Source organism: Ursus maritimus, unplaced genomic scaffold (assembly GCF_017311325.1).
Source record: "Ursus maritimus isolate PB19 unplaced genomic scaffold, ASM1731132v1 scaffold_12, whole genome shotgun sequence".
Lineage (NCBI taxonomy): Eukaryota > Metazoa > Chordata > Mammalia > Carnivora > Ursidae > Ursus > Ursus maritimus.
The window spans coordinates 69818288-69842802 of NW_024423564.1; the positions used below are offsets into that span (position 1 = coordinate 69818288).

Genomic DNA, 24515 nt, shown 5'->3' on the forward strand with positions numbered 1-24515 from the left:
GGTATTCACCGGAAGATGAGGTCTCGGGGTGCCTGAGGGGGTTGCAGGCCAACCATTTGCTCCCTCAGCGCTTCCAGGGCACAGCTATAGATGTAAACAGGACATCGGGTCCGGGGACCATCTGCACCCTCTGTCTGTGGAGCCTGACGTCCAGCGTAAGCTTGTAAGTCCCGACGGAAAGGTGGGCTTAGGTCTCCTGGGTTCTGGTCAGTGCCTGTGGGAAGAGGTGTCACATGGTCTCCAAGCCTTCTACTTCTTCCCGTTCCTGCTCCTGCTTAACTGACTTAAGAGTCAGCAACCTTACCACCGGCTGGGGTGACACTGAGCATGGGGACCTGGGCCTTTGCAGGCCTCACCCCAGGTGCTCCCAGATCTTTCAGGCTGGCTGCCCCACTCCAATCCCCGAACTTAGGCTTGGTCTCCTCTTGAGAGGGTCCCTCCAGGCCATAGGCAGCCAGCTGTTGGACATCTGAAGAGAAAAAAAGAGAAGTCAGAGCTGCCTGCTGGGCTGGTGGGGGAGTCCAGGGCTTGTACCTGGGTCTAGTGACAAAGGTGAGCAGGTGGCACCTGAGAAGGTAGCTGGGAGGAAAGTTAGAAACACATGCTGGGGAGTCACAAGCCTTGCATAGCAGCGCCACTGTGGGGGCTGGGCAGAGAGGAGAGGCTTGAGAGTCTCAGGGAGGCCTCCACCCTGTAAGAAAGAAACAAAATCAGCGCAATCTGCAAGGGACCACCCAACCCCTGCTCCCTTCATCCACCCTGGAGTGCAGCTCGAAGTATAGCTTCTAAGATTCAGGACAAAGGGAGGTGACAGTATCCCGTCTCTGGCAGGAGGCACTTAGCATCTCCGGTGACAGAAAGTCGGGCATGTGTATGTGCTAACGGAAGGAGGTCGGTGGGAAAACGGGCTCAAGGAGACAGAGCAGTGCTGACCAGGGGAGAGAGCGCTGAGTCTCCACTGCCTCGGGTGCTGTCGACTGCTCCATCCTTTAGGGTCCCATGGCCCCCTGCAGGTGGCTCCTCTGGACCTACAATGGGGGCTGAGGTGAGTGGACGAAGGCAGGGCCAGCGGAGATGCAGGGCTATGAGGTGAAGAGATGGGGAGGCCAAAACCCAAAGACAGAACCCCCCCCACCAAGGGTGGGGAAAAGGGGGCTGGGCCAGAGTGTGCCATCTAGGCAAGAGGCGGGAGCGCACCTGGACTGTGGCAGGTCCGTCGCAGCACCTCACTCAAGAAGGTGGCCTGCTCAGCAGCGGTCAGCGGGATCTCCCGGTCACTCAGCTCCTGCCCCAGGCAGCTGTGCAGCAGGCACAGCACCATGTCGTTGGCGGGACAGGGCCCCTCGGCAAGGGGGACGCCCTCTGGCTCTGCCCGACACACACTCCGCTCAGCACCGAGAGCCTGCTGCTGCCCAGCACGCTGGCTCAGCCCTGACCACAGCGGCCCCCATGCAGCCTCCAAGCCTCCTCTGGCCCCAGCACTCATCTGCTCACTGGCAGACTCATCTACTCTCTGTGCCCATCACTCCCACGCCCGCTGGCCCTGTGGGTCAGTAAGTAGGAAGCTCACCCACCTCGGGAAAGCAGAAGGAAGAACATCTGGAGCTGCTGACACTGAGGCAACAGTCCCATTAGGTCAAAATGGAAAGGGATCTCATGGACACAGGTATCTCCTCCCTGGTCCAATCCTAGGAGGGACGGCAGGAAGACGAGACCCACGGTGAGACTCAGATGCCCCAGCTATGGTTGCTCCCCACCCTCCACTCTCCAGCTCCCCCTCAGGGGCCCCTTCCCCACTGACCATCAGAGACCCTTGGCTCGGGGGGCAGGGGGCTCCATTCCTTGCTCTGGCAGAGTTGTATCAGGTATTCGAAGCTCAGCATGGAGCCTATGCAGGCAGCATCCCGAGGGTGGAGCTAGGGCACACACAGCAGAGGTCAGGGGTCAGCCTGCCCGAGGCCAGAGTACTCTGGTGTCCAGCTCTCAAAGAAGCACACACAGTCACAGATGGGCAGAACAGAGAGATTCGGAGGGACCAGGAAGCCCACAGGCTGTGGTCCTCCAGAGGGGACGGCGCCTCACCCGGTAAGGCATGGGGCTCTTTCAGAGGTCACTCACAGCTCGAGGGATCTCAGAGTATGTCAGGTCCTGAAGATGCTTCCAGCTCTCAGGGCCGGGTCCCACCCGCCCATACTGAGGTTCCACCCACACCTCGGTGACCAGGTTGAGCTCTGAGTCTCCTTCCAGGGCCTCAACCTCCACGTCGTTGTCATCATCTGTTGAGAAGCTAAAGGAGGAGGAGCCCTGAGCCTGGCAGAGAGGAGAATTTGATCCACAGCCGAGTGCCAGGGGCTCAGTCCATGGAGGGAACACAGGACGGATGTAACTCCTATGTGGCCTTTCGGGACCAGTGTCTGCCTGATGAAGCATCTGAAAACAGCACCCCCTACCCTGACTCTCTAACAGCCCGTGAGACAGAACTCCAGGGCCAGTAGGGACAAGTGGGAATGTGGAGAGACGCCACTCCCAGAGAGGACATGGGTCTCACCTGTCTTTGGTGGAGGTAGAGTGAGGGGGGAAGAGGATGTACTGGATGACGCAGGTGTGCTTCTCTTCGCCTGCAGCCTGCCCCAGGGGCTCGTTCTGGGGGCCAGAACAGGAGATCCTGGGTAAATCTCGGCCACGCCAGCTCGGGCCCTCAGACCCCAGCCCCCGCCACACTGTCCTGGGACTGGCCTCAGGTTTTGGGTCCTCTGGTCACAGGGTCCCCATGAGGCCGAGTTTACAGCAGTCCCAACCCAGCTGAGCGGCAAGTGTCCCTGTGCTGACAGCCTCTGGCAGGGAGACGTCACGAGGGATTCCAGTTCACGTACCTGAACCGGAAGCTCCAGCACCATGTTGATGATCCCTTCCCCACTGCAGGCGAAGTGGAAGCCTTCGGAGAGTCGGACTCTGAAGCCCCATGAAGGTGAGGGTGGGGACGGGATGAGAGGGGGAGACACGCTCAGAGTGCATCCCCCTGACCCCCGAGCCACTTACGTGGCCATTTCCAGCAGCCACCAGGCAGACCTGTCTGCTGGCAGTCCTGCTCAGACTACTGGTGCCCCAGGTGCAGCAAGTCCTAGCTGCACAGGCCAAAATAAGTCGACTGGGGTGGGGGGCGGAGGGGAGGCAGGGGAGGGCAGTGGCAGGTGCTGCTCGGAGCTAAATACTGTGCGTAATGGCGGTGGCAGCACAGGGGCTCAGAGAGGGGCAGGGTCTGACCTAGGCTTTCTGCCAGGGCCAAACCCAGAGTCTACACTTGCTCTCTCCCCGCCCTGAGCTGCCCGGCTGGGCCCGGGTAACATACTCAGTAAGGATGGACAGGAGCTGCGCAATGGCGCTGAGCGGCAGTGCGGGGGCCAGGCCTGAGGGGACACTCCAGAGCCAGCGCTGATGGTAGAGGTAGCGGGACAGCGACGCTAGGCTGGAAGAGGCTGAGCGGCCCGACACCAATGGCAGTGGCCCCGGTGGCTCCAGTGTCAGTAAGAAGGGCGCCCGGTAGTCCAGGGGTAGCTTCTCATACCTGGGCAATAGAGGTAACCCTTCGATCTCCACTCAGACCCAGCTGAGCCTCAGCTGGGGCTCCCATGTGCCCAGGCCTGGGCTCCAGCCTCTACACCAACCTGATGAGGAGCTTGTCCAGGGGTTTATGCAGGACCACAAGGCAAGGCCGGTCAGAAAGGGCCTGCTGCGGGCCGAGCATCGGGGGGGACTTGGAGGGAGAGCTGCCCCCACCAATGCCCCCCAGCCCTTTCCGTTTGACCTTGGGTGTTGGCTCCTTGCTTTGCACCCGGTGGGGGAAACGCAGCCGCAGGATCTCTTCCTGCAAGCCCGACACAATCTGCGGGAGAAATGTGATCAGATCCTCCTAACCCCGTCCCCTCTAGGTCTGGGAGAAGGGGCCCCCAGACAAGGTGAGACAGCCCTCTACTCCAAGCGTTCCTTGGTCTGGGGGCTCCTGTCTCCATTGGCCCTGGCCCTGTATGGTGTGGGGAGAAAGAGCCAGGCCACCCTCCAGGGCTCCTGCATCTCGGAGTCAGTCAGGGCCCGGCTCACCTTGTGTCGGGCCTGGGCTGGTGTGCCGATGGGAAAACCCAGGCGAAGGACCATGCACGGGGCCTTGGAAATGATGCGGACCATGTAGAAGGAGGAGGGGGGCTGGTCGGGGGCACTAGGGAGAAATGGGGGTCAGTGAGCAGCTCTAGGCCGGGAGTCAGTGGGTGGGAGGAGGAGGAGCGGTGAGGTTTGGGGTTAGAGGAAGAGACATGGGATGCGGTGGAGCGGGAGGCGCGAGGGCCCATCACTTCGCGCACCTGGAGAGCAGCTTCACGTAGGAGTAGCCCTCGACCAGCACAAAGCTACTCCAGTCCCGAAGCAGAGAGGTCAGCGAGGAGTGCGAGATCCTGCACTGCACGGTGCTGTAGCGTCCGTTGCTGCCGGGGGTGTGCAAGTGCTTGGGGATGGGGCTGGAAGAGCGGTGTGGGCCCAGGTCAGACCGGGAAGCCCCAAGCTTGGGGGCAAAGCACAGACCGCTGTCCCTCTCTGCCCAGTCCTATCTGAGGATGTGGGGGTGGGTAACCGGGAAGGCTAGGGAAGGGTCATCAGTTTTCCTTGGCTGAGGTGGGTGAGGGCTCCTTGGCCGCCCCCTTCCCCATCGCCCCCCCACCCTGTCCCTTCAGCCCGCAGAGGACACACGCACGTGTCGTGCTCCAGGATGAGCACCAGGCGGTGCATGTGCAGCCAGCGCTGCCAGGAGTTGGCGTCCATGGACAGCACAGGCTTCCAGTAGGCCGCAAACTGGGCGTGCGAGGAGTCGGACCCACTGTGCTGAAGGGAGAGCACCTGGGGACGGCAAGTGCTGCCCTTTAGGAGCATTCGTGGCGAAACACGGCACAAGGGCCAAACGGCCAACAGGACCGTGGGGTCCGGGGGTCAGAGAGGAGCTCAGAGTCCAGCCTAGGACAGGAGCAAAACCCAGAGGCCTCTAGGACGAAGGCCAGATTGGGAGGAGCCCAGAGACAGACTGGGTAGCCCTTTCAGCTAAATTCAGGCAAAGGACAGAGCTTGCCGTGTGTCCATCACTGCCTGAGGAGGACAGCAGCTGAGGGACGGCAGGAGCTCAGGGTGAGGCCACTGCGTGCCAGCATAAGCCACCGCCTGGTGGCATGAGGCTGACGTCCGCGGGCCGAGTGTGAAGTCAGCACAGGACAAAGGAAGCTCTGGTCCTCGGAAGTGCACAGTTCACGGTGGTTGGCACTGGTGGGAAATGGGTGAAGATGCCGGGGGAGGCCAGAATACGCCATGTGGAGGTGGGGTGAAGGGGCTCGTGGGCACCTCCATGTTCTCCAAGCCGCGTGGTCAGCTGAGGACAGCCTCTCTCTACAGACCCTTCTCTGCCAGGAACTTGGAAGGAGGGAGAATTGTTCTCAAGGCTAAAGCTTAGGAATTCTGGTTTACGTGCCTCGGACTTGAGAGGGAAGGAAAAAGAAGGTGGCTCTGGGCTCCAGGAGCTGTGCCAGTCAAGCCTGGGTAGGCGTGGAGCAGGGCTGACGAGCGTCAGAGCCACTCACCGGGGTGGCGGAGCCGGGCGGGATATAGAAGAGCGGCACTCCACTCTTGGTGCTGTCGGGAAGCGTGAAGTGTTCTGGGACTGAAGAGAAGGACTGAAGGTGGGCTAGCATCTGGTCCGTCTGGTTAATGCTGCAGAGCAAGGGCCAACCCTGAGCCACCCCTAACTCTGGCGGGCACAGAGGAAGGGAGCCCCAGGGGGACATGGGACACTGGACACAAGCCCGGGCCTCAGCGGGTCTCTCACTAGCTCCCATTTTCACACCTCTGCCCCCCCCCCCAAACGGGACATCACTCACTGAGCGGTGGGTGACCTCACCTCTGTAGCGTGTTCCAGAACCGTCGGATAACATGGGTACGATACAGTGAGCGAATGGGCTGCCTCAGTGCACAGGACACGTCGTGCAGAATGTCATAGCCCCCTTCCATTGTCACTTCCACCCGTGTTCCTCGAGGGCCCTCAGGCTCCAGGGGCCAGGGCGCCACGGCCACGTACTCAATGCGCATGTTGTGTTTCCACAACAGCACGAGCTTCACCTCCAGCTGAGACCCTCCTTCAGGGGAAGCGGGAGGCTAGTCAGGGGAAGAGGGCATAGGACTCCAAGCTGGGACTGAGTTCTTTCCGAAACCCCCACCTACCTCCTGGAACTCTAGCTTGGCTAAAGGTTCCAAGCACGGTTCCAGAGATTTCAGGCCTAGAGCCTGCCAACTGCCACAAACAGAAGTTTGCAGGAGTGATGTGAAAACAGAGCCACGGTCAGGATACCACACCACCCTCTGCTGACCCCCCCTCTGACAAAGGAGATGGAACCGGGAGGCTCAACGCTGAGAGAACGAGGCCCTGAAGGCAGCTCAGAACCCAATGTCTCCAACGACGAGCAGAATTTCACGGGTGATACCTAAGTGCCTTCCGCTTTGTCTGGCAGCTCTGAGACTTGAGCGACGGGGCAGGGCCTAGTGACCCTCACCTTTGGCCAGTGTGACCTCGCGGACACTGTAACCCTCTCGAAGGCGTACAGACACAGTGCTGACCAAGTCGGCGGGCACCTCCTTCTCAGTGTGCTTCTTCCGGCGCAGAGCCAAGGCAGGGTTGCTGCTTGCAGAGACCAGGTGCTCATTAAACAGGCGGTGCTGAGAGCCTAGAAGACCAGCAAGTGGGGGAGAGGCAGGTGGCTATCTGTGAGCTGACAGAGAGCTGGGGGCGGGGGGGAGGCCATGCTGCCATCCCAGGGGAGAGAACCATGCCAGAACAGTCAGCCCCACTCCCCCCAGGGACCCATTCCTGCATCACCTCCAGGTCTGTGGTACACTCCCTGGCCCCCCACCCCTGGCCCCAGTCTGCCCCTCACCGCAGTAATACTCGGGGTTCAGGGCTTCCCCACTGCGCAAGAAGGAGTAGAGGAGAAATGCCCGGTGGTAGACAGTCAGACCCGGGCTGCCTGGTTCCGGCTCAGGACAAGTGGACAGGTAAGAACCAAATGTGGCCATTGCGATAAACTTCATCAATTCCACGTTGGGCACATGGCCAAAACTGCAGTCATAAGAGTAAACTCCTCCCACCTAGAGAAAATGAGCAATTAGAGGCCTAGCACCAAAGCAGGCACTCGAGAAGGAAGTACAAAGAGTGGAAGAGACTGGGCTGGTGGCTGTTCCCAGCCCTGGGCACCACAGAGCGGGAAGTGGGTCAGTGTTCTCCCAAGACAGACCATGGCTCTGCAGCCTTCCTTCCCTTGGGCCCTGGCTGAAGCCCCGCCATCTGGCCACACCCCTCTGCAGAACATCAAACGCCAGACTACATCACTCACTAAACATTTTGAGAAGTGGTTCACTGATTTCCTGTTACCATTGGAGAGACTTCAGTGTCTCTAACAAAGTGCTTCTCAAACCTTAGGGTATATACAAAATGCCTGGGGATTTTTTCTTAAAATGCAGTAAGTCTGGGATGGGCCTAAGATTTCCCATTTCTAACAAGCTCCCGGGTGATGCCAATGCTGCCGGTCCGTGGACCGTATCGTGAATACTAAATCCACAGATCAGAGACCGGCCAACTACATACAACCTGCGGGTCTAATCGAGCGCAGCACCTGGTTTCGTAAATGAAGTTTTATTCGAACACAGCCGTGCCCATTCATCTGACCTACGACTGCTCCGACACTACAAAGGCAGAGCTGAGTAGTTGTGACAACCGTATGGCCAGCAAAGCTTAAAATATTTACTAGCTGGCCCTTGACGGAAAATGGTGACAGACCAACTTGAGCTGTTTCATTCAATTCCTTGACCTTCCATCTCCAGGAATCCTCTCTATTCCACTCGCCGGCCCGCTGCCTACACCCTGGCCCCTGGCTTCTCTTGGAACCACTTCACTTGCGCAATTTCAATTGCCACATTCTACTGATTACACACAACTGTACCCCTCGGGACTCCTTCCGTCCTCCCACTCCTGCTGCTCTTTGACCTCATTAAGACTGCCAGCCCTTGAGCCTCCGCTCTCCAAGCTATCCCTGCCCTCTTGACTGGACTCTGCTTCAACCTCCAAACTCCAAAGAGGATCACCACCTCGCCAGGGGATCTCAAATGGAGAAAGGCGCACCGTTGTCTAGGCTGGCACCACCTGGGAACACACGACACCCAGCCCAGCAGGTCCTTCAGGGCTGTCCTCAACACTGTTCTCCCCAGTGCTGGCCGCCCCTCCTCACAGTACTCACCCTCACCTTTTCCTTCAGAGAGGGACCAGAAACCCTTGGCTGAATTTATCCCCATCGTCACTTCTATCCTTCTAGTTTCAAAGGAAGAAATGACTCCTTTCCACTCCCAAAGAGACCCTTATCTACTTCTTTGAGCCAGTGCCCTCTTGTCAACAGAGAGACTTTACTCCATCAGGCTTCCTTTTCTTTCCCTTATTTTCAAACTCTGCTTCCTCACAGGTCCTCAGAAACGAGCTGAAGTCTCTAGCATAGAAAACAAACTGACAGAACAAAGTACCTGCCTCTTCTGCCCTGCACTCCCCTCCAGCTTCCATTTTCTCCTGCCCCCGCTTGATCGGAACAGCCGTAGTCCTCATGTCTGCTTGTCTCTGCTTCCTTCTCTCCCATACGCTCTTCCACCCACTGTAATCACTTCCCTTGCCACCTCTTCACCAAAATGGCCTGGATAAGATCCTGGTGACCTCTTCATCACCAAATCAAGAGGGTGCTTCTTATTCCTCATTTTACCTGACCTGTCCGCTGCATCTCACACTGTTAACTGCTCCTTTCTTCCCCAAACGCAGACTTCTCTGACATGAGAATCTCCTGGTTCTTGTCTGATTCTTTCCCTTCATTCTTTGGTGGGCCCCCTTCTTATGAAAGACCTCTCAACACTGGTGTTCCCTAAGGTTCTTCAGGGGCCCTCTTCTCTGCTCAATTACCATCTGCAGGCTGACAAACCCTAACTCTCCTGAGGAGCGCTGTCTCCTGAGTACCAGATCTGCATACCCAACTGCTACCTGCTATGAACAGCAGCCGTCTATGACGTAATTATGCACTCTGCTGAGCACTTTCAATGCATCGTCTCGCCCAACGAGGGAGGCACTGTTATCATCTCCACTCGCAAATGAATCCGACCAAGAATCAAGTGATGTGCCCAATGTCACACAGCTAGCAAGTGGAGCCAGCATTCAGGCCAAGCATGTCTAACTCCAAAGATGATGCCTTCAGCTGCTATTCTGTTGACCCACAGGTGCCTCAAACGCAACATGCACAAACCTGGTTTCATCATCTTGTTCTCAGTCGACCCCAACTGCTTCTCTTCCCGTTTGCTCCGCCAGCTACCCAGTCACCACTGACTTCACAAACTTGGAGACATCCTTGACCCCTTTCTTGCTCACTCCTCACACCTTGCTAACTGTAAGTCATGCTGACTACCTCTTCATTTTCTCAATTCTATCCCCTTGTCTCTTACCTTTTATTCCCCTAATTTAAGCCCTGTTCCTCTCTCACCTTGAGCACTGCAAATAATAACCGCCCCGCCTCCACTTCTGCCTTCACACAGCACCAAGAGTGACCTTTATAAAACATAAACCCAACTGGTGACTTTCCTTGTGCTTACCTGCGTCACCCAAAGAATTATCCTGAAGAGCCTCAATATAGCACAACCAGCTTTTCACGTTCTGGCCAATGCCTACCCTGCGGCCTGTCTCCCACAGCGCTTTGCTTCCCCCCTACGGCCTGTCAATCCAAATTGCCTGTGGCTTGCTGAATATTCCTATTCCTTCCTTTGCTCAAGCAACTTTGAGTTGGGTTTTCTGATCCTTGCAATCAAAACAGTGATAAGTAATCTAACGGGAGAGATGAGGCTGGACAGAAGCATCAGACTTCAAATTCAGCACTCTTTTTCCTAGAACATGACGTCTCCCCACATCCTAAGGACGAAGATGAGAGTCTTCTCCCACCACCGCCACCTACCCTGTTCTAGACACGACACCTATTCCCCCCACTAACACACAGGCAACTATGTTATTGGCTTTACGTGGGAAATCGTCACCTGTAGGAAAGTAACCAGCCATGTCCAACTTTGTGACGTACCACACTTCCCTCTCCTCCTTCCTAGAAAGCCCTCACCTGCACAAAGGAGCAAGCCACGGTGCCACTGCGAAGCTGGTTCAGCAACGTCTCACAGACGGCAACATCAGGGACACTGGTTACGCCATCTGTGATCACGATGATACCTGGCGCAGGAAACAGCGGACAGGCCTGGGGACGCTGACCAGATCAAAGTCACAGGGGGGCATCCAACTGATGGGGCCCTGAGGACCTCGGTGCCACCACCTGATGCGTTTTATGATCCACAGACACCCTTCCTTCTTCCCTTCCGTCCTGCTGCTCCCTCCTGAGTGCTGGGTCCCAGTGTCCTAAGTGATGTGGGGCTCTGCTTGGAGCACCACTCCTTCCCACTAGGGTCCCCGATGGTTGTCAGAGCTGAGAGTACTTGAGAGACACACTCATTCACATTCACCTCAAACGAGGAGATAGATCCTCTTCCCGGGGACCCACTGGTGCCCTGGAACTTCAATCAATACTGATAACGTCCCCTTCTTATACCCTCCTATTTCCCCAACCCCAGGAACATTCCTTCTACTGACCTGCACTAGAGTTTGAGGGGAGCAACTGCAGTGCCAAGATGCCCTGACGAATCATACTGACGAGCCCGAGGTCAGCTGTCACCATGGAGACTCCCACCTTCCGGCCCGGAGGCTCCCCTGAGTCCGGGGACTGGTCCTCCGCCTGGCCCAAATTACAGAGGAGACAGAATTGGACAGATGGCACCCACAGCCAAGCCAGAATTTATAGCTTAGCACTGGCCAGGCCAGGCAGGCCTAATCCTAACCCCAATCCCCCGCTATGTAGCCAAGTCCTGACTGTGCTTGCTCTCCCAGGGTGTGCTTAGATGCTGACCTGCAGATGGACAGGGAGTCCGGCCCCAGATGGAGCACCAGATTATACTGGAGCAGGGTTCCCCACCTTTTGTCGACGAGGCCCCTTACCCAGAGTTTCCCATCACTATGAAGAAATATTCTCTACGTCAATCATATTAAGTCTTCACACAGATATGACTTAATTTCCTTGGCTACTTCTAGGATACCCAAAGGAATGAGCAGTGCATTTGAATGAGTCCAAGCAGCTTTATCCCTGACTGTACAAAGTCCTAGAGAACAAAGCCCCCCATAATCACCTTCTCGGATCCAGTGGGGGAGGAGTTCTAGGACTGAAAACACACAGGCAAATGGCTTTCACGTTTTCTCCCAGCAAGAGTGTGTGCCTTGGGGCACAGATTTGAGCCCTCCTCCGGCAGGGAACCTGTCCTGTGCACTCACCAGCAATTCTATCCTTGGCTCCCTCCGTCTACTCGCCCCTTTTGTTGCCCTCTTCGCTCCATGTTGGGGCTTGTCCCTCCTCTCTCCCTTCTGTCCCTTAATAGCTCCTCTTTCTAAGTGGCCTCCACCTCCTTTCTCTCGCACATACCTGACTCTGGCGGTCGTACTGCTGCTGCAGCATGGTGGCCACTTTATCCTCAAAGAGACAGAGTTGCTCATATACCTGCTGCAGGAACGCCTCCCGCTGGGAAGGGTCCAAAAGGCAGCCCTGCACCAGCACCTGAGAAGCACAAGGAAAAGACCAGATATGAGCATCAGGGGGACACTGGAAAGTCCCCCTCTGGTCTCCCTATTTATTCTCCTCAGCTCCCTCTAGGCAATCCTGACTTTTCGCCCAGAATCTCAAGTCAGCTAAATCCACAGCCAGTTCCTCTCTTATCAGATCATCTACTCCATCAGGGATACCGGGCCATTCGTGACCTTAATCTGGGTTCACAATCTTCCTCTGCTTTCGGTCCTGCACACTGGGTTTCCCCAAACTCCCGCATGGGGGTGCCCTAAGATTTTCCATCTCAGGTCACCAGACTGCCCCACCTCAGCCTGGCCAAGCTTTTCTCGTTCTGACTCATACTTTTTTATTCTTGTTGATTTCTAAGCACGGCACACAGAGGCAGCTCTGGACCTTTTCCCTTTCAGGTTCAAAATCATCTTCCCAGTGAGTGTTCCTTCCTTCTCCTTCCCCTCAGCAGGTAACGCCCACCCACCTCTTCACAGAGAAAGGAAACCAGCCAATGGGAACTGCCTGCTCACTTTAACCCCAGGGGTGTACTACTCTCTAATCCACTGAAAATACCCACAAAGTCTGCCCCATGTTTACATCTATGTTTTTGTTGTTCTTTTGAGGGAAAAAAAGACTCCTCCTCCGCTTTTTTCCCCAAAGCTATCTCCAACCAATCTTGGGCCTTTTGTCTAATATCTAATACCTTCATTCTTTCTCCATGGGGTTCCTTTCCTTCTTTCAACATAAAAAAGTGCCCTCATCCTAGAAATTTCACACAGGCCTGGAAGCCCCTGTGATCTCTCCTCTCTGCCAGGCTCCCACCACGTTCTCACATGCACACTACCCCCTGCCCTGCCCTCCTGGGCAACAACTACCCCTTCACTCCCTACTCGGGGCTGGGGAAATGGGTGGTCACAGGCAGAAGAGGGGAGAGGGGGCCTCCGTACGTTCACAGGCCTGACTATGAGAAGAAAAACAGAATCAGAGGAATAGTAGGAACTGGGGTCTAAGGTGGGAAAGATGTTCACATCTGTTTGTTTATAGGATTGGAATGTACGGTTTATAGGAATGAAAAGTGGGTCAACCCAAGAGTCCAACAGTAGGGTTTGGCCAAATACAGAATGATAAATGTGATAAAATATTAAGCTCGGCAGCAATTAAAAATCATATTTTCAAAGAATACTTACTGACAAGGAAAAATGCCCAGATTATACATTAAAAAAGCAGGATGTCAAACCATGCAAATGGCCTGATGTTTCTCCTCTCTTTGGAGGGAGGGGTGGTAGTGAGGGAGGATAAACAAGTACTCAAAGACAAGAAGAACATCCCATCAAACGTTCATAGTACTTATTTCTGGGTGGTGTATTATGGGTGAGTTTTGTTTTTCTTTATATTTTATGTATTTTTCAAATTTCCTTCAATGGACATACCTTATTCTTATGATCTTTTGTTTTGTTTTGTTTTAAGGAACAGCACGATATATCTTGGGGAGCTTTAGAGACGGGGTGGGGGCTGACCCTGGGCCGGGGGGGTAACCTGAGTAAGCCTCCTCCTTCCCCACAGCTGCTGCCCTGGTTCAGGGCCTGCCTCTTCTCCAGGGCTGCGCTCACCCTCTGCCCGCCCTCTCAGCACAGAAGCTGTCCTCCAATCCATCTTCCCAATGTACAAATCTGATCACGTTACTGGCCATTTAAAAACCTTCCGTTTTTAATAGTTTTAATAACAGTGAACAGTTTTAATAGCTAACATTTTTGCGTGTTTTCTATGTGGCAGGCACTGTTCTCAGTGCTTGATACACATGAACTCAGTCACCATATGATATTGGTCCTGTTAATATCCCTATTTTGGAGAAAAGACACAGATGTGCAGAAAGGTGAAGTCACTTGCGTAAGGGCCCACAACCAGCAAGCAAATACACGGGTATGTGAATCCAATTCAGTGCTGGTCATCACCATGATAAACTCTTCTATAGAACAAAGGACAAGTTCTTAGCCATGACATTCAAAGCCTCTCGTAATTCTGCCTCCACTTAGCTCTCTCTCTCTTTTTAAAAGATATTATTTTTAAATAATCTCTACACCCAACGTGGAGCTCGAGCTCACAACCCTGAGATCAAGAGTTGCACACTCCACCGACTGAGCCAGCCAGGTGTCTCTCCACTTATCTCTCTCGTCTCCTCTTTACTACAACTCCCCGCCCCCACATCCAATGTTACTGTGTCAAAGAGAATTACAAAATTACTGTGTCAAAGGGCACCTGTGATTGGGAGCGCTGTCTCATAGCTCTGTGGCTTTGCTTTTGGGCCCCGTCTCGAAAGCCCATTTCCCCTTCTTTGAAGAGTTAACCTCAATCCTTCCTTCAAGACTCAGTTCAAATGCCTCTTTGTGCAAAAGTCTTTCCTGTCACAGCCCCAGGCTTGGCTGGGTGCTCCTTCTTGGTGCTCCTGCTCCCACCGCACCTAAGTCATTACTTATCAGTGTCCTTATCACATTCAACTGAAATTACCTCCTTCAATATCTGTCTCCCCCTCCCCCCCACTAAACTCTCAACTCCTCCCATCAGGAAAGGGACAGTGTCTGATTCATCTGCGACTCCAGGACGTAGCCCAGGCCTTGCACAGATCGGGCTTCCGTAAGCATCTTCCAAGATGAACTGAGCGTTGAGTGATTACCTAACACCTGTGCCATCCCTGTCTTGGCTACTGGGGCCTGCGAAGCCCAGCCTCTACCTGGGGATGCTGCCTACAACCAACAGTCCTACCAGCTGTGCTAGGACATCACTTGAACCACAGCACAGGGCTGGGGCCCAGACAAGCACCAAACGCCCTGCAGATTTCAGACCCTCAGGTGCCGTTCCTTGCATCCCTGTCTCAAAGCCAGTTTGACAGGTAAGGTGACAACATGGCCATCAGGGACAGTTTCAGGGTAAGCCCCTACCAGTGAGTTGAGGGTGGTTAAAAGCAGATGAGGGGAAATTGGGCCACTGCTTATCTAAGCCCCAGATATTGCAGTAGCAGACTTGGCTATCGTCCAAAAGGAGTGTCTTGTGCTGGCCTGCTTGGTGGTGGATAAGTCTTGTCATTATCCGTACGGTCAGCGTAACACCTAGCAGTTCACAGGGCCCTCGCAGAAAATGACCCTCTCTGTCCTTGGGAGAAATTATGTTTCTGGGTATTTGTTATATTTCAAAATCATAAAATTATTCTAAAAGATCATCTCCCAGGGATAGTGCCAGGAGTCAGGATACAAGCCAATCTTCTAATCAAATTAGGAGGCTGGTGGTGGTAGAGTCATAAAACAGACATCCAAGGGCTAGAACCACAGACTTACAGAAGGAGAGGGAGAGAGGCATTTGTCCAATCAAGCTCATGAGAAGGCTCTTGAAGAGCAGAGGAACAGATACTTCTCTAGAGGAGAGAGACTCAGAGATGACTAGTAAAGAGGTTCAAGAAGCTGGCGGAGCCGGGGACTCTGGGCACAGACCGCAGCGACAGGACAAGGACTTGGTCAGCAGACTATCAGAAATGAGGTCTGAGCATACAGACTTGGGGAAAGGATGTACTACCTGGTGGGCCTGCAGGCCAATGATTGAGGAGTAGGCCTGGATGGTTATGTAGATCTCAGGCTGGAAGTCGATGCAAGATCCGGGCACACGGAAGGGTCGAAGCAGCCCGCCTAGGCAGCGGGAGAGGGCATGGAAAACTTCATCAAACAAGATCTCTCCTGTGGAATCATCCTGAGGGCAATGCAGAGAAAGATCTCTCAAGTGTGACCACAAGGAGCCCTGAGCAGAGGGCAGAAACGAGCAGCTTCCATGGGAATTCTTTTCTGAAGGTTGATCACACCCCCAAATATGGTGCCACGGATGGAGGGGATCTTTCAACACTCACCATTTAAAGGCCTGTTTCCTTCCTCCAATGGTAGGCTGGGATCCCTTTCCACTTCTCTCAGGCCTCTCCCTCTCTCCCTCACCCCCTACTCCCTCCTTTCCTCCCACTGTCTCCCCCCAACCCCTTACCACAATGCCAGTAGACGGGCTAAGGTCGAGCTCAATGACAAATCGATACTGCCAAGCCAGGAAGGTGACCCGGGTGGAAGGTACAAGGAGGAACGGCCTTGGGACCACTGGTTCATCTGGCTGCCACCCAGGGGGCAGGACACTGAGGACTTCCAACTCCTGCTCGGACTGGAGCTGACAATTAGAACAGAGAGAAAAGGAAAGGGTCTGGGAAGAGTCACCCTTGTATTTCCAGGACCTGAACTGCTATATCCAAAATGGCAAACCATTGGCTCCACCTCCCGCAACCCAACCATATATTCTTCCTGTCTGGAAAATTAAACAACATTTCCCCTGTGGAATCATCTTGTGGGCAAAGTCACTTGCCCATCCTAGAATCGGACCCCTCAGAGTTAGTCTCCCCTCCCGTTTCCAGGACCCTCTTAAAAAAGCAGATTCTTTTGAGCCGGCCTCTCACATCCTGTGCTTCTGGGCCTCACCAGCATCTCCTGGGGTGTGGCCTGCACAGTTTGATGCAGGTGATTGAGGAACCAGGCCAGGCGGACATTTCGGGAGATTCGATAATCCTTTTTCATCAACAGGAACACCTGCCCAGCTTCTTCTACCTGCAGACAAAGAGACATTTAAAAATCTCTAACAATTCACTGAGTTCCTAGTATCCGCAGATCACCGCGCAAGGAACTTGCCCAAGGAGTTCACAATACATAAGTGAGAGGCAAGGCGGCAGAGGTGAAAAGTTAACTCCCGCCTCAGTGCAAGGGGTTCCCAAGGACTCGCTTCTCCGCTCCCACTCCCCCACGTGGGCTTCAGTGCTGATCAAGTGACCCTTTCACATTATCGAACGTCAAGGTGTTTCTCCTATAAGCTACGAGCTCGTTGAGGGCAGGGACTGTGTCTTGTTCTATTTTTTGTGTCGCTATGTGTAGTAAATTGTTTGTAACAGAGCAGATACTCGATAATGCCGGACACTTCCTCCTAAGAAGCCTTGACCACAGAGGCCACTAAAGGACTCTTCACTGGATGACTAGTAAGCCTGCTGAATGCCTCAAAATTCAACTTCTTTGGGTCATAACCTACACTTTTCCCAGCCTCCACACTTCTTAGTGGTCGGCAGTCTAGACCTTTCCCACTACTGCCTCACAGGCTGTCAACTCAACAGTGTCCTGCCCAGCATAAGCTCCCTTATCCGAGTCCTTGTCCTTCCACTCACAAGCCCCGACAAATCTTGACTCAGGATGGATTCGACATTCTCTTATCTGCACATATATCACGCCAGCTGCACTTTGACACAAAGAAACTCGTCACCTTGCCGTGCCACCTTGGACAGGCCTTTACCCATCCTTTACTTCTCCCTGGTGAGCAACCTCTCCTGTTCCCCCTTGAATGTTTCCCGATCTCTCAACCCCTGGGGTCCCAGCAGATAAACTCGCCTACTGTCTCACGCAGAAAACAAGGGTCTACTGGTCTGAACTCCCCCAAGGTTTCCTCCTGATCAAGGTTTATCTGAAATTCCTTTATTCTCTTACTCTCACCTCCGATGAAACGATTACTGTCCTCCTGGTTTAGACAAATTGGTCCCTGACAGGTCAGGGGGAGATGCCAGGCTGCAAGCACTGATGAGAGTGGCAGAAGACAAATGAACAGAGGCCAGGGACTGCCTGTTACGAAATGTGGTATGGAAAGGAAGGGAAGGGTTTCTCCCCCTAAATGGGGAAATGGGAAGAAGAAATAGAAAAAACCCTAGAAAAATACTAAGGAAGGGTGCCTGGAGGGAAGAGAAGAGAGTGGAGAACAGAGATGCCACGACTAAAGATGAAAAAAGCCTTTCTTCTCCAGGACAGTAGACACACAGCAAAAGACACAGAAACAGCCCCTGGGACGTGGCATGGGTGAGAGCAGAAGGCAAGAGGAAAGGCATTCCCATTCCTTGAGCACCTATACTATACCTAGCAGATCCTGGAGAAGCTAAGTGCAAGAACTTCGGACTCAGACAATCTGGCATGAATCCCGATTCGGCCTCTTAGTAGCCTGTGAGGTCGGGGAAAGGGTACTTAACCTCCCCAAGCCTCAGTGCCCTCATCTGTAAAATGATCTAATCCCAATACCGATCTAGTGTTGTTAAGGAAATCAGGTACGTGAGGAGAGCAGCACTGGGCCTGGCACTTACAAAGAATCTGATAAAAGTTAACTATTACAGGTTATTACCAGGCACAATACAAGGCTCTTCACACAAGCTCATTCAGTCTGCACATAAAACGTTTAACAGAAAAAAACTTGAGGCCCAAAAGAGTGAAATGGTTTAACACAATCAGTGGGTAGAGGATCAGAGGTCACACTCAGGCCTTATGAGCCACACCATCCAACGACTGAGAGTGACAAATGGATAAAACTGGGGAAAGAGCAGAAAAGATTCGGGGCGCCTGGGTGGCTAGGTCGGTTGAGTGTCTGCCTTAGGCTCAGGTCATGGTCTTGGGGTCCTGGGATCAAGCCCCACATATCGGGCTCCCTGCTCAGGGGAGAGTCTGCTTCTTCCTCTCTCTCTGCCCCTCCCCCCCATTCTCTTTCTTACTCTTGTCTTTTTTTTTTTTAATTTATTTAAAAGAGAGCGACACAGAGAGAGAGGGAACTCAAGCAGGGGGAGAGGGAGAAGCAGGCTCCCCATTGAGCAAGGTGCCCAATGTGGGACTCGATCCCAGGACCCTGGGATCATGACCTGAACCGAAGGCAGATGCTTAACTGACTGAGCCACCTAGGTAGGTGTCCCTAAAATCTTCAAAAAAAAAAAAAAAAAAAAAAAGAAGGAACGTGATGGGTCTCTACAGGCAGAAAGGATGCTCTGGCATGATTAGAAAGAAAAACAATTTAAACATGTGATTCAGTATTATTTTGTTAGGTCTCCATACTAACCTAAAATCACATAACTCTCTATTATACTGTTTCCCTACACTGGGCTCAGGTAGGTGCTGGCCAGGATTTTGGATTTTATCACCAGAGTTAGGGCAAGCTACTGAACTTTTTTTCAGCAAAGCAGTTGAACATTTTATCTGCATTTAAAAAAATCCCTTCTGGAGATGCCCTAGAAAGATCCCCTAAGGACCAGGCGAGATGACAGTGGCCTAGACCAGAGCTACTCAAAGCAGCCATTCTGTGAACTGTTTGAGACTGGTCCCCCCATGAGACAGCAGTTGTGCCAGAATGTAAAGCCAGCACTGCCTTTCATTGAGAAAGCCTGGTTTTACACACACACATACACACATCAGCTGAACTAAACTTTCAAGACAAGTGAGCTTAGCTGCCATTTTAAGGAATCTTTGGAATAAGACAAAAATTGGTGATTAATTGGAAAGTAGCAAAATGGTGTCAAGATGGCTAAGATAGCACTGGAAACCAGTAAGCTGCAGAATGATTTCCCAGTTAACTGGAAAAATCAGATATAGGTATTTACCATCACTTCTAATCACTGTTCCCCCAAAAGGTCCCATCAGATTGTACACCCTTATTGCCAAGATGCTAGAAACAGAAAAGGGATCTACTGGCAAAGAAGGACACTGCAGCTGTTACTTGCCCTCTGCCTGGCCCTTAGGTCTCAAGGTGGGATGCTCTCATAAACCAGTCAAGCTCTCTCTCAGAACCGACTGAGCTGGTGTGGGTGTAAGATGGTTGCCCACTCTTGTCTAACTGCTGATGCCGGATCCCTGCCAAGGTTCTTATCTAGAAAAGGATGGGCTGGGGCTTGGAGTGTTATCAGAATAGGAAGGATACCCGAATTCAGCAGTCTTGTTTTATCACTCTATCTTCAGAGCCTATAGCGGTGCTGGGCACATTAGATGCTCCATATGGTTTTGCTGAATAAGGGAATTCACCATATGTTCTAAGCAAAGCAAAGCTGATGTTTAAAACTAATAATCAGGGGGTGCCTGGGTGGCTCAGTTGGTTAAGTGTCCAACTCTTGATCTCAACTCATGTCTTGATCCCACGGTTGTGAGTTCAAGCCCCATGTTGGGCTCCACGCTGGGCATGGAGCCTACTTAAAAAAAAAAAAAATTAAAACTAATCATCAGTACTACTCTTCTCAAGGTGAGATAATCTTAATACTAATCTCGGTACTATTTTCCTCTTGTTCTTCTTTGGTAGTTAGTGAAGACTTTTTTCCAAACACCAGCCTGTTTCAGCTACACAGGAAACACCAAAGGGAGTCTGGGGCCCAACTGAGCTGGGTTACACATGGGAGAACGCGTGCCCATGGGTCAGCACCATAAGAACAACTGGGAACGCTTGCTCAGTCCATCTTCTAGGACTAAAATTTTGGCGATTCTGGGTTTAATGGATGAATCTTTCTATGGTTCCCTACACTAAGTTAGGTACCTCTGTCAGGCACTCACGAAGCAGTCTGTAGTTCTTCTTCATAGCACCAGTTTATAATGAAGAATTTGTGGATTTTGTAATGTCTGTTTCCCTTACAGGTCTGGAAGTTCCAGGGAGGTAGAAACTGTGTCTATATATTGTTCTTTGCTGTATCCCTAAGCAACTAGCACAATGCCAAGACACACTAGGTGTTCAAATATTTGTTGAATGAATGTATAAAAGAGGGAAATTGCCCTCACAAGCTTTATTTATTCTCTTCTCTGTTTCAAGCTATGTTCTGAATTTCTTACCAGTGATTCCTAATTTTTCACTGTTATGAACATCTCTGCTCTTTGTTGTCCAACAGTTCTTGTCCTTCCTCATCTACTTTATGGAAAAACTAGCCTATTTTATTGTTTGGATTTTTCATGCTTCCACGAAAGTTGTTTTTTACCAGGTTTTCACTAACATGTGCTTTTCTAATATATATATAACATTTATTCTTTGAACTGTTCTTGGAATCTGGGGATAGGGTGCTGGTGTGGGTTCTAATAGATTTGTTTTGAAAGCAAGTGTACTTTGATAGCTGAGCCTTTCAGCTTGAGCTTTAGTTTCCTCTCTATAAATATGATCACCTACCCCAACGGCATGTAAAAGGATAAATGCACGTATTAGTGTAACAAGTAATAACAAGTCATTCATCGATCAGATGCTTCTTTAAGTCTGGAAGGAGTCCTGCACAGCCATTCACCACCTTTTTCGCTCTTCTCCAGTTACCTGGCATAGTTGGGCATTTCCTTACACTGAGCCAAAATGTCTTCTTGATATAATCTTGACCCATCCTTTTGGTTTTACTTCCTAAGGTCCCACAGGGAAGTCTGATCCTCTGCCAAAGGAGAAGCTACCAAGCATTGAGGGCAGTCCTGAGTCTCTGCTTCTCCAGAGTAAACTTCTCCCAAGTTCTTTAGGTGTATCTCAAACGGCATGGTTTCCAGTTTCCTCACTATTTTATATCTTGGATCATATGCCTATGAACTCTGGCTGGTCTTTTTCAACTTAAAATGTGGGGGCCAGATGGAACACAAGACCCACGTGCAATCATAGATTCAGAGTCTCCTAAGTTCTATCCGGAAGCTTTACCATACCATTGGCGCAGGGAACTTTCATGACATTCTCACTTGTGTTGCTGTTAAGACACATCCTCCATTCCGTCCTCATGCAGCTCGCTTTTTCGGACACATACAATTATTCAATTAGTCCTGTTAAATTGGATAGACTCAGTCTATTATTCTAATGTGAGGCTCAGAGTGCTCTTTTGCCTTCTAGCAAATCTCTTTTCAGCTTAATTTCCTGCTAATTTGATCATGACGCCAGTAAGTCCTCATCCTGGTCCGGACAAAGACAAGGAGAGTGTGCAGTGTGCATTCATTCATTGGTCAACAAATTTATGGAGAGCCAACTACATGCTAGCACCGGGCTAGGTCCTAAGGATACCATGGAAACAAAAAACTGGCATTCTCTGCTCTCACAAAGTTTACCCTATAATGGAGAAAAAAATTAATCAAATAACCATTCTTAATTACTGTATTATTACAAACTGAGTTAAGTGCACCGAAGAAGAATGTGGTTCCATGGCAGCATACAACAGAGTAACCTGACCCAGGCTAGATTTTAGGAAAAAGTGACACTGAAGGTCAAGCAGGGTTTGCTACGTGAAGAGGGAAGGGGAGGACAAACTAGATGGAGGACACATTCAGGGGCTGTGGTATTAGAAACGTTCTTTAGATTAGTAGTAATTAGTAGGCTGCTTAATTCCACTACTGTTTCACTTCCATTTCTCCACCTTGTCTTGATTTGAATGATAGACTGACTGCCCAAGGCCAAGCTGCAGCCCACCTAGTTCATCAACCAGTTCTTACAGAATCTACCTCTTGAAACCAGGGATGTTTGTTCAACGTGAGCTTTCACACAACATTCTCCTTCATCCACGATCCTTCAGAGTCAACAGGTATGTGTTCAAACCATCATATCAAAGAGTTCCTCACATTCAAAATGTAAATGATCAGAACCAGAAAACCTAAGAATTAATTTAAGCAGCTAGAACAGTAGTTTTCGAAGTGTGATCCGAGGACCAGGTACATCAGAATGGCCTGAGGTGCTTATTAAAACGCAGGTTCCTGGGCAACACCCAGACCAACTGAATTTGAGTTGATAAGACTTGGGAACCTAAATTAACAGGCTCCCCAAGGGATTCTTCCATTTTAATGTCTGACAATCTCTGAAATAGTTGTGTTCTCCCAGCATCCACACTCACATGGAACTTCCGTTCCCTGATATTTAATCCCCCTGACTCTGAAGTGCATTACTCTTGGAGTAGTCTGGCAAAGAGAAAGCAGGGTTCTGGAGTCAGAGACCTGGATTCAAATCTGGTTCTACTACTTGCTATCTATGTGAGCTTGGACAAGTTACTTAATTTTTCCAGGCCTCAGTTTCTTCATTGATAACATGTAGGTGAGAATATCTACTTCATAAGGATGTTGTTGCAATTAAACATGAGAATCCGAACAATGGTGGAAGAAGCCTAGCATTCTCTGGAACCTTATTGAGGCCTACATACCACGTATAACAAGATGAATAATACATTATTAGGCACCGTGCTGCATACCATGTACACTAGGATGAAGGAAACATCGCCCATCTCCATTTGTTGGCTTTTGTTTGTTCTTTGCACCTGTCCACCTTTGTGGTTAAGGTATAAATAATCTTTGAAGCCTTTTCCAACCCTCGTGCTATTTTCTGTTAACAGAATCCCATGAAACAATGTAGACACTTCTCCCCCCTTGAACTGTCTGAAGGCTCCTTACTACTGTGTGCATGCCGAAGTCCTAAACCTCCAGCATGGGCTCAATCTCACTCTTCTCATCTCTCCCCAATCTCCCACTGAGTTAGAGCATCTAGGATCTTTTAAACACTGGTTCTGCTGCTGCTTATTAGTATAAGGCCTTGGTGAAGTTACTTAACCTCTCTGTGCCTTAGTTTCCTCATCTGTTACATCAAGAAACTAATAATACCTATTTCATAGACATTTTACAAGGATTAGGTGATACTCAGTAAGCACTCTGGAAGTGTTAGCTGTTCTCACTGTCACACTGCACCCACATTAGCAGCTGCTTCTTCTGTTCTCTGAAGACTCTAAGCTCCTTCTCACCCCAGGATTTTCACTATTGCCTCTGCTCATGGCCAACTTCTACTCAGTCTTCAGGCTGAAATGTCATTTCTCTGAGACGGCATCCCAAACCACTCCTCCCTTCACACTTCTTAACAGTCAAGTAAGAACCCCTTTTAAGCACTCATTCACTCTGTAGTTTTCCTTTGCAGCCCTCATTATAATTCAATGTTTGTTTACTCCATTAAAATAGGAGACATGTCTGTCTTACACTGCTTGGCATCCACCCTGATACTTAGCACAATTCTGAGTCCACAGTAGCACTCATAAAATATTTTAAATATCTGATGAATGAATGATTTCTTAAATCTGACTCTGCCCAATTTTTTTCTCTTGAGATTGTAACAACCTCTAAAAGTCAGTCACTTTTCTGCCCAGTGGCAGAACCCTTCACTCCCCTTACTCTGTGAGATAAAATTTTCAGAAATGCAAATCAAGAACTTAACACATGCTTAACTTTTGGCTGAATGAGACTCCCACAAGTATGCGTCTTGACTCTAAGCTACTACAGATCCGCACTGATCAATACGGCAGCCACTACCAAACGGGGCTACTGAGAACCTGAAATGATGCTAGTCCGATAGTGCAGAATGAGATGTGCTGTTAAGTGTAAAATACATGCTGGATTTTAAAAATTTGGTACAAAAAAGAATGATAAATATCTCATAATTTTAAATATTTATCACATGTTGAAATGGTAATATTTTGGAAATGTAGAGTTAAATAAAATACATTACTAAAATTGATTTCATTTGTTTCTTTTTACCATTTTAAATGTGGCTGCTAGAAAATTTACATATATGGCTTGCATTAGATTTCTACCCTTTTTTTTTTAAGATTTATTTTATTTTATTTATTTATTTATTTATTGAGGGGGATTTATTGAAGATTTATTTATTTTTGAGGGGGCAGAGAGAGGGAGAGAAAGCATCTTAAGCAGACTCCCCGCTGAATGTGGAGCCTGACCTGGGGCTGTTCTCATGACCCTGACATCATGACCTGAGCAGAAATCAAGAGTCAGATGCTTAACCAACTGAGCCCACAACGATGTTTTAGACTACCTGACTAAAAGGTATGTTGTATTTCCCTACAACGTCCCCCCATTTCCTCTCATCTTAATCCTTAAGGAGATGCTCAAATTCTTTCAGTCTTTCTCAATATTGGTATTTCTTTTTTTTTTTTTTTTT

General features: G+C 50.8%; 1 protein-coding gene across 1 annotated transcript in view; it reads right to left on the bottom strand.

Moving 5' to 3' along the window:
• The window catches only part of SZT2 (SZT2 subunit of KICSTOR complex), a 51081-nt gene that overhangs the window by 23604 nt on the left and 2962 nt on the right, over nt 1-24515 (bottom strand). Inside the window, exons 2-26 of the mRNA XM_040627415.1 lie at nt 16238-16363; nt 15759-15932; nt 15306-15476; nt 11610-11741; nt 10730-10871; nt 10209-10315; nt 6960-7170; nt 6579-6749; nt 5930-6164; nt 5613-5742; nt 4742-4884; nt 4356-4508; nt 4099-4213; nt 3666-3883; nt 3350-3565; nt 2874-2952; nt 2549-2643; nt 2119-2287; nt 1802-1916; nt 1575-1688; nt 1198-1368; nt 934-1028; nt 568-691; nt 305-469; nt 10-214 (exon numbers count right to left, since the gene is read on the bottom strand). Coding sequence (XP_040483349.1) covers nt 10-214; nt 305-469; nt 568-691; nt 934-1028; nt 1198-1368; nt 1575-1688; nt 1802-1916; nt 2119-2287; nt 2549-2643; nt 2874-2952; nt 3350-3565; nt 3666-3883; nt 4099-4213; nt 4356-4508; nt 4742-4884; nt 5613-5742; nt 5930-6164; nt 6579-6749; nt 6960-7170; nt 10209-10315; nt 10730-10871; nt 11610-11741; nt 15306-15476; nt 15759-15932; nt 16238-16363 — 3776 coding nt within the window. The remainder of the gene's footprint in view (nt 1-9; nt 215-304; nt 470-567; nt 692-933; nt 1029-1197; nt 1369-1574; nt 1689-1801; nt 1917-2118; nt 2288-2548; nt 2644-2873; nt 2953-3349; nt 3566-3665; nt 3884-4098; nt 4214-4355; nt 4509-4741; nt 4885-5612; nt 5743-5929; nt 6165-6578; nt 6750-6959; nt 7171-10208; nt 10316-10729; nt 10872-11609; nt 11742-15305; nt 15477-15758; nt 15933-16237; nt 16364-24515) is intronic.